At 46.5% G+C, this 10,224-nt stretch overlaps 1 protein-coding gene across 1 annotated transcript; it reads right to left on the bottom strand.

Moving 5' to 3' along the window:
• Positions 1 to 3,147: 3,147 nt before the first annotated feature.
• On the bottom strand, positions 3,148 to 5,440 carry LOC127336222 (uncharacterized). Its single transcript, XM_051363016.2, has one exon. The coding sequence runs from the start codon at positions 5,365 to 5,367 to the stop codon at positions 3,439 to 3,441; it is 1,929 nt and encodes a 642-aa protein (XP_051218976.1). The 5' UTR covers positions 5,368 to 5,440; the 3' UTR covers positions 3,148 to 3,438.
• Positions 5,441 to 10,224: the final 4,784 nt, after the last annotated feature.

Raw genomic sequence — 10,224 nt, 5'->3', positions numbered from 1 at the left:
AAATCGGCAAAAAGAGTCTAGCATACGTATCTACAATTAGAATTAATCTAGAACCAAACACCGGAAAATTAGCTCCTCAAGAGTCCATCCAAGATTAGTGTTGATAGTGGTCGATCAACCGTCCCTCCTACATGGTCTTGTAGGAAGCCTGAGGGCATCTGCACTTGGCCACCCCATTTTCCTTAATTTCCATATATGAATGAAAATAGTGCCAACTAAATTGAATATAATAACTAATAAATTACCAATAATTTTCCACTCTAATGACACATACTCCATACACCAAAGTACCAAAGGGATCTCAATTGACACAAAGTTCATGCATAGACACATAAAAAAGATAAATATGGGAGATCACGAATTGTGTTTTTGGATACTCTTTTGCTTCTTCTCGAACCAAGCCCTTTGAAATGGGTCCATGATGCTTAAGTCGGTGATGATGATCTGCTTCTCCTCAGCGAGCAACACGGCCACTACTTCACTTTGCTTGATCTCAATTTCCTTGGCTCTTGACCTTCAAGCTTCCTTTCTTGTACCTTAAGGGTGTTTTTTTGCGAAAGAACTTGTATTACTCAAAGATACCAGAGATTACAATCGGTATGACATATGCTCATTAAACCTTCTGGACTGGAGGATAGCCATAATGTTGCACAGGGCTTGGGTTCTAGCATAATTAGCCAAAAAGTGTTACTATTGTCCTGACACCTGAACACACGAGTAACATAGGTTTGACGAACCTTCAATAAGACTTTTATCTCTTCACCAGGAGAGATGTAGACAAAGCGATCAACGCTATTATTTTTTAGCATCAATACTAGTTCCAAACAATCCGTCTCAATTATCAGGGGATAATTGCATCAGTGCAAGGCAAGCGCCAATCCTTCCTGGAGTGCAGAAATTTCAGCGCCTAGGGCATCCCTACTGATGGTTGTGAAATACGCCACTTTTTCTCGCGTTTAAACCCTTAGCTAAGTCAAGAAATTGACTAAGTTTACCTCTCAACTTGCCACTAATGACTAATTAATGCAAAGATGTGCAATCTCTTCTATTTTTGGATGTTGTGCATGAAATCACGTCACAATGATAGATGGACCTGCAATTACTGAAGAAAATTGCGTCAGGAGCATGGCAAAGTTGAATACGCTCGAAGAGGCGGTTCCAGGGGCTTTAACGGGCATCGGTACGGGAAAGCCCCGCCCGTACCATGTGCCGCTGCATTCCCGAGGTCAAACCCTATAAGTTTCGTGAAGGGGCCGACGCCAAACAGAGAGCCATTCGTCACTAAATAGATCCGCCATCCACCAGATTCATCTGCACCACACCAAAGGAGATCTACCACCATAGTTCATCCATCCCATCTCCCATCTCCTCCATAGCCATAGCCATCACCATTGTAGTAGAGATCTTCTTGAAAATTGGTGATCATTGTAATAATATTGTGATTTCAATCTAAGTATTTTGCATAATGATTTCTGTCTTTGTATTTGATCTTGATATTATGTGTGAGTAGTCCTCACGGGCTACGGTTTGGGGTGAATCCTCACAACGTTTATGTGCATCTAATCTTATTATATGTGAAAAGATTGAATATGAGTTTTTCAATCTTATATCGTTGTCTCTTTGCCTCGTCTCGGTGATCTGCAGGTACCCATATCATTCGATTCGATCAAGGTAAGAGGTGAGATGAGTTGAGAGCGGCGTGCTACCGCGAAACCTCAGTGACACCAAGGGGAAAGTAACGGTTCATGCTTAGTGATTCATTCGGGATTATGGCACAATCATCAGGCTTAAGGCTTTGGTTTGTACTCATTTACTCAATAACTATTGTTACTTGCGGCTATGAGGACAGTGGTTGGACCATAAGGCTCTTGTCACCTCTGGCTTTAGGGGCAATAGTATTTACGGATATACTACTCACAAATCTCTTACCTCTATTTTATTTGTTACACATATGTTCTTCAATTATATGTATGTATGCATAGCTGCAGGAGAAACCTTAACCCTGGTCTATTTCCATCATTAAACAGAACCCCCTAAAAAGTAAACTAGATAGGTCAGGTCTGGTAAACTGAAGATAAAAGACACTAGAAAATCTTGTAGACGTTTTCTTGTTAGCTATTGGGAATTTCTTGTGCAAATCAAACACCACCCGGATAACGACATTGCCAAGGGCAAATTCATTCTAGACAGAGATGAAGCTAGAATCCATGCGATTGACTATACATAGGAATACTCCTACCCAGAAATGGACAATGCCCCCTATCAGATGGTGTAAACTGAATATAGATGGCTCGTTTTTGGATGGAAATGCAGGAGCTGGCTCATAGGTCGTGATCATGATGGAGCTATTATTTTATCCTCATGCCACCAGCTGGTAAGTGTAGGTGATACCTTCGATCCGGATTACGGATTATAGTATGATAAGATTTTTCCCTAGAAGCTTGGGAAGAACTGCTAAAATGGTATAAAGCAAACGTCGGGAGGTCTTGGTGAGGACAAGGGGATGGAGCACACATATGTGGACAATGTTCACGTGGTTGTCTGTGCTGTATGTTTGCGGTGCGCCGTTGATTGTTCCCCTGTCCGTGCGCCCTAGTCCATTTGGGTGGCCGGATGGAGATGGCGGAAAGTCATTTCTAACGGCACCGGTTCCTACCGGAGAGCTATCCACCCTCCATTTTCTCGCGATTCATGTTATTGCCCTTCTCCATATTTAGTGTGTATCATCTTCATATGTCATATATTTGGTATCCAAATAAAAATTTAACAAAATCTCGTAATATTTTGTTATATAAATTAGGATTCGCTGTAATTTAAATGAAATATAACTAAATGAATTTGAATACGTTTGAAATATATATAATGTAGCTGAAATAACAAGATTTGACTACAATTTCACACATATCTAATAAATATCATATATATACCATATCAAAGCAAAATAGACACCAAACTGAAAAAATATTTGCATGAATCGCGAGGCTCCTACCGGTCAGATTGAGACCGGTAGGAACCGGTGCGTTAGAAAATCCGCGTCCATGGAGATGGCCTGTGTCCAGAGATACAAATGGCAAGTTCCTCTTAAGCAAGCTCCGTGATGCCTTTTTTATTCTGTATTAATTCTCCAACACAAAGACAAGACATGCATACATGTGAAATTTCATACATTACAGACATTTTATTCATAATTATCAGAAAAAAAACACTACAAACCGATCGAAGAGACCAAAACTCACACGTACACGTACGATTACTAACAGTACTACACAATTGCACAATGCATGCATGCATTTTTCCACAGCTCCACGCCACAAGTGTCTGCCGCAAGACACACTAATGTACTTACACACTGACGAGAATTACTAACGAGAATTTGTATCGATGCATCGCATTCGATCAGATGCAGGTTTGCCGATAGTGCTCGACGATGGAGCTTGATTAGCTAGGGCATTGGAAGTCGTCGGGAACGTTCTTGCCGCACTGGTTGACGAGCACCTCAATGGCGATGGGTAGCACGAGGCTGATGTTGAGCGCCTTGATCTTGATGGTGGTGCAGAGGCATAGCGCCGCGTCGAGGTCGGCCACGCCGGAAAGCAGAGGGCAGCAGGTGTCGCTGGCGCTGCTCCCGAGCACCGCATGCACTAGCCCGTTGAGCACGTCCACGCAGGACAACAGCTTCACCGTGTCCACGGGGCACTGACCCGTCGGCGACGAGGGTGTCGGGGTCACCGGGGTTGGCGTCACCGGAGTCGGCGTGGGCGTCACCGGAGTCGGCGTGGGCGTCACAGGGGTCGGCGTCGGCGTTACCGGAGTCGGTGTCGGCGTCGGGGTTACAGGCGTCGGTGTCGGGGTTACAGGCGTCGGTGTCGGGGTTACAGGTGTCGGCGTCGGGGTTACAGGGGTTGGGGTTGGCGTTGGCGTCGTCGTCCCCGGGCACTGGAAGTTGCTGGGCACGTTTTTGCCGCACTGGTTGACGAGCACCTCGATGGCGATGGGCAGCACGAGGCTGATGTCCAGCGCCTGGGCCTTGATAGTGGTGCAGAGGCAGAGGGCGGCATCCAGGTCAGCCACGCCGGACAACAGCGGGCAGCAAGTGTCGCTGGCGCTGCTGCCGATCACAGCGTGCACCAGCCCGTTGAGAGCGTCCACGCACGATAGCAGCTTCAACGTGTCCACGGGGCACTGGCCCGTCGGCGAAGACGGCGTCGGGGTCACTGGGGTTGGCGTCACCGGAGTGGGCGTCGGAGTTACTGGGCTTGGTGTCGGAGTGACAGGTGACGGTGTCGGAGTTACTGGGCTCGGTGTTGGAGTGACAGGGGACGGTGTCGGAGTGACAGGCGTCGGAGTAGGAGTGACCGGGGTCGGTGTCGGCGTCACCGGTGTTGGCGTCGGAGTGACAGGTGTCGGAGTAGGAGTGACCGGGGTCGGTGTCGGCGTCACCGGTGTTGGCGTCGGAGTGACCGGGCTTGGCGTCGGCGTCGCCGGGCACTGGAAGTCCTCGGGGACGTTCTTGCCGCACTGGTTGACGAGCACCGAGATGGCGACGGGGAGGACGAGGCTGATGTCGAGCGCCTTGGCCTTGATGGTGGTGCACAGACACAACGCTGCGTCCAGGTCGGCGACGCCGGACAGCAGCGGGCAGCAGGTCTCACTGGGGTTTGACCCCAACACCGCGTGCACCAGCCCGTTGAGGGCGTCCACGCACGCCAGCAGCTTCAGCGTGTCTACTGGGCACTTGCCCGACGGCGGCGACGGTGGCGGGGTAACAGGGGTCGGTGTCGGGATGGCAGGAGTAGGAGGCGTGGGCGTCGGAGTCACAGGGCCCGGCGGTGCGGGAGTGGGAGTGTACGGCGGTGCAGGCGTGGGCGTCGGAGTGTGTGGAGGCGCGGGCGTGGGCGTGGGCGTGGGAGTGTGCGGCGGCGCGGGCGTGGGCGTGGGAGTGTGCGGCGGCGCGGGCGTGGGTGTAGGAGTGTGCGGCGGTGTGGGCGTAGGCGTGGGAGTGTGCGGCGGCGCAGGCGTGGGCGTGGGAGTGTGCGGCGGTGTGGGCGTAGGTGTAGGAGTGTGCGGCGGCGTTGGTGTGGGCATGGGAGTGTGCGGCGGCGTGGGCGTGGGTGTAGGAGTGTGCGGCGGCGTTGGTGTGGGCGTGGGAGTGTGTGGCGGCGCGGGCGTGGGAGTGTGCGGCGGTGTGGGCTTGGGAGAATGCGGAGGCGGAGGGCAGGGCACGGACGATGGCGGAGGCGTCAGCTTACGCGGTGGTGGAGGCGGTGGAGGCTTCGGGGTAGGGCAGGTGGGGCAGGCCGCGGACGGCGCGAGCTGCACGGCCAGGGAGAGCAGCGCCACAAGCACGAGCCGCGCAATGCGGGCCATTGCTGATAGCTAGCTAGCTCCGAGCTTGATGTATCAGAGTTCTTGCTGCTCTTTTGCTAACAAGTATCTTAGCTGGTGTGAGGGAAGAAGATGAAGGTGGGCATGCTTATATAGGCCGGCGTACGTGAGTGGCGAGGCGATGGAGCGACGAACGAACGTACGTATGTGCCCGTCGATCGTGTACGCCCTAGCTAGCTGTCTGTGGTCGACTTGGATTGGACTAATCCATGCATCGATGGCTACCTCGACGACGGAAGTCATGGAGGATTTTGTCTTTTCGCTCTAGAATCGCGCGTGAATTGATTGATGAATGTATATATGTGTCATATGTGGTGGGGTTACCTGGACGTCGCGGTTAAATCCACATATATTCTCTGCCGAGAGCCAGCCGTGTTCAATCTGTCACCCGATCGATCGTTACATGCTGTGTTGACTGTTGTTTGTCTTAATTTCAATATTTTGTTTGCCGCTTCCAAGGGTAACTGTTGTGGCTAACGGGAATTTTGTAGCAGCCCTATGATTCGTGCTTAAGTAGATCCTTCTTATTGACATGACATATTTTTAAAATTTATTGGATTTAAATGAAACGGTGATAAAATCTTGTTATTTCAGAAACATTCTTCCTATATAGGTTCCACACAATTTGGACTATTTCATTTGTTTTTCAATCAAATTACAGTTAATCCCCGTTCAGACAGTTTTATTTTTCATGATTTCACTAGGGTTTTGCGAAAGTATCAAAGATATGCCATATCAATATGCAACAAGTCATTTATGATGAGAAGGCTAGCACGCATCACAAGGGACCATTATCGGTGGATCTTTCACCGGGAGGGTCACGATGCCGCTAGAAATGCATTTTTGTTGTTGTGGCATCGTCCACGTGGTGGTGATGGCATGCGATGGACGGTTCGGTTAAGGATGGTCTTGATCGGTACTAGTCCTGCATATTTTCTATTCGACGTTCTTGTCGTTAGTGTTATAAACGTGACAATCAAAAGAACGAAGAACGAACAAATCACACCTAGAGGACAAAATATTTTAACGTGAAAAAACCTGTCCATCAAACAGAGAAAAGACCATGGGAGCTAGCCAGCAAAAACTCACCGAATCGGGAGTGTTTACACAACGTCGTGGGTTATCGATTGAAGCCATTAAACCTAAGCCTTCGGATTACAAAGATGTATTTATAAACGGATAAGGATTTGTACCCACGGCGGCGGGCCCAAGCCTCCTGGTAACATGTCTTGCTCCGCTCGTCGGTAGTTAGTCGTCTTTATATGAATTTAGATTGCAACATACTACCTCCGTTTCAAGGAATAAAACGTCCTCGTTTTACGAGCTTTTTGTTTGACCAAGAATTACTTTAAATAGATAAAGATTGTTTGTATAAAATTAGCATCATTAAAAAGTGCTTTTCAGTACGAATCCAACGATACTATATACATATAATATAATCAAGGTTTTGTTGCTTAACTTTTATGGTCAAAGTTCGTCTTGAAATACGTGTGCGCCTTATTCCTTGGAACGGAGGTAGTAACAGTTAGAACCCAATCTTCTTAGTGCATGTGCAATATATGTTGGTGGTGTGTGTTATCATGTTCTAAAAATAGAATGTATAGGATATCTGAGTCCATGAATTATCTTTTTGCCAATTGTTGCTTCACCATTCGTCTTTGGGGGCTTGTCAAGGATTGGCTTGGGCTTCACTTCATCGACCTACAACTTTGGCCAACAATCTCTATTCATCAATTCTAGGAAGCTATGACCAACCGCAAGGATTTGGCCTCCATCACTCTCTTTATCTCTTGAATTTTTTTTGGAATGAGAGAAACAGGCAGGTCTTCACAAATAAGCAAGCACCTCCTTCGGTCATACTAGAAAAGATCAAGCGGGAGGCGAGCCTTTGCGTGTCAGCGGGCGCTAAACATTTGAGTAACTTGATTCCGAGAGAGTAGGCTTTAAGCAAATTGTGATCGTATTTAGTTATTTAATTAGTTGTGATCGTATTTTCTTATCCAGGAGAATTACGTACAGCTGGAGGGGAAAGGAACATCCAAGCTAAGTGTGACCCGCTGAAATCCTGTCCAGTAGGTCGATACAAGTTGAAGGAAGAAGGAGACACCATATCCCTAGCTAGCTCTACAGATCGGTTACACACTAGATCATGAGGCCAGAGGTGTAGTGTATAAGTGTGCACATGGGGAAAGGATCTTTTACCGGAGTAGAGTACCCATATGTAGCCTCATGATGTTCTTTCAAACTCAGCATATCTATACAAGGAAGCACATGCCCCTTGCATATTTCAGTGTTACATAAAGTTTCATCAAACTGCAGAGAATTTGACTGCACGAAACACAAAATAAACTAAGTGAAACCATGCATAGGAGAAAGACATTTATTTATGTACAAACATGTCTATCTATACACCCCAACGTGCAAGGCATTAGTAACTGCCACTTGAAGCCTTTAGCAAGGAGAAGTACGTCCGTAGGGGAATGAAAATGCATGCACCCAAACTAGTCAATATACTACTAGTATTGACCGGCCTAGCCATATGATATTCCACAAGATAACGAGCTCCATCCACAGATTGATGGATCGATTGCACACTAGCTAAAGGCCATATTTGCCCGTGCAACTTGCTTAATTCTGCAAACGTACCTGGCTTAGCTAGCTTGTAGATGCATTCTGCAGGTGCTCTGTTCCTGTTCAGATGAAGGTGCACCATAGATTTACACACGCAGCTAGGTTTGGCGCCTTCCCGTGCCGACCTACGCGTACCTATCCATCGTCTGTCCGCCTACCGACATCCAGCTAAGCCGATCCATCCTTGCATGGATCGTAGCGTGGCCCGACTAGGAAACTATCAGGTGCCCTATTCCGGAGGGCTCCGGTGCCCGACCGGCCGGCTCTTGCGTACACAAGCTTTTACACCCTGACGGGAACTTAGAAGGAATTATTTCTTTTCCCTTATTGTCTTCTTAACGCCTAGATGACCAGTGTTGCCTCTAATCATTCAAGTTGATCCATAAGACTTTAATGTTGCCTAAGATAAGACTGATCGCTGATCATTTGAAAGAGTATGATATTTGGCGTAGTGGATATTGTATTGATCCTCTCGAACAAGTTATATAGTAGTACAAGACTTGGATGTTAATAAACTTTATTAGAGGTAATGTAGGAGATGAACGACAAATACTATACAAATCCCATGTAATCTACACTCTTTTTTGCAGGTTATTCCTCTTGCTATTCATTGGATCCGTTCGTGGTTATGTCTTCAGCCGGAGGAGCACCATGAGACCATAGATTTTGGATGCAACCGTTTGAAGACAGCCGCTCAGGACTTATTCAGTCGGTGCGGGCTGGCAGCTTGATCCAAGCATAACATGTTGATCCATTGAATTTTGTTTTGCTGATCCTTCTTTAAGTGATTGATTCATGTTGAGACACTTAGTGATCCGTGATTTACAATAATTTTGTAATAAGGCGACTGGATTGATGCTTCAATGAATTTAAATAAATGTTGCATGCATCTCTTTGATGCAGAGACTGAGGTGTTTTTCCCCATTTCGAAAAAATAATATTTGTAACACTCCACCGCAGTCGTAGCGGCAGTGATGTAAATAACAGTAGCGTCGCAGACGGTTAGACCGGAGAGAAGCCGAAGGTAGAAACGAATAGGCTGATGCCTCAAGGTGAGAGCTCTTTGTACCGATGTCGGGTAGCCAAGAGCGGTAGGTGCCGCAATCTTGGTCGAGATAGCCGTTGATACATGCATTTTATATCATCATATATGCATTATATAGGGATAGTTTTATTGTTATTTTTATTAATATTGCATTATGTCCACTTATTTAGATTATTTATGGGATTTTCTTACAAAGTCCCTTGTTTTAATATTTAATTCGTGGGATGCACAAAACTATTTTTCGTATTGTTATGTATTGGGGACCTTTGTGGTCTCAATAAATTAAGGAAATATCACGAAAGTTTTCATCGGAACGAAGACCGTGGTGTGGCTAGCCCCACTTGGCGGTCGTGTGCCGCCTCCCCTCCTTCTTTTTACCAGCAGCTCTATATTGTGAAAATACCTACACCATAATTTTCCTGAGATTTACAGAGGTGGCAGAGGCAAAAGTCTCCTCCTTCCCCTATAGAGGGAAGATTGCTCTGGAGCCTCAACCGCGGGGGAATTTGAAGCTATCGTCACCACCAACTCCTCCTTGGAGTAGGGTGAGGTTCTCCATCAACATCTCCACCATCCCCAACATCAACACCGACTCCATCTTGAAGATCCACTTCACCCCCTCATAATTTTGTGATAAATCGGAACTCCGAATAATCTTCTAGTGTAGTGTGCATGCTTGTGCTCATTAACTCATTGTATTTGGTATTGAAGCTATATATTCAGATTGTGTTGTATACCATATGCCATTGATCATCATCATGTTTCACCGTTGTAAGTAGTTCCATGTTCCTGAGAGGATAAGATGAATTGGCCACAATTTTTATATAGTATGTCGTGAGTATATGGTCAAGTTTTCTACTTTTATGTGGTTCTACGATGGTAACATACGATCGTCGACTGTATATTACTTCATCTACATGGGCTCATAGGGATAAACCTTTGTGTAAGGAAAATGAGTATGGATGGCAGGAGATGATAGAAACCTTGTCCAGATCTTTAGAGTTGTATTAGGGGGGTTTATACAATCGTGAACCTTAGAACTTAAGGCAATGGTCGAAATTTATGTTGAATTCTTAGTTATCTCATGTATATGGATTATGGACCAATCATTAGTGGTGCATTTGACCATTCTTGTGGCTGCACTTATTTTAGGCTCTGTCCAA

This window comes from Lolium perenne, chromosome 2 (genome assembly GCF_019359855.2).
Source record: "Lolium perenne isolate Kyuss_39 chromosome 2, Kyuss_2.0, whole genome shotgun sequence".
Lineage (NCBI taxonomy): Eukaryota > Viridiplantae > Streptophyta > Magnoliopsida > Poales > Poaceae > Lolium > Lolium perenne.
Note: the sequence above shows the minus strand (reverse complement) of the source record. Positions and strands in the feature narration are given on the sequence as shown.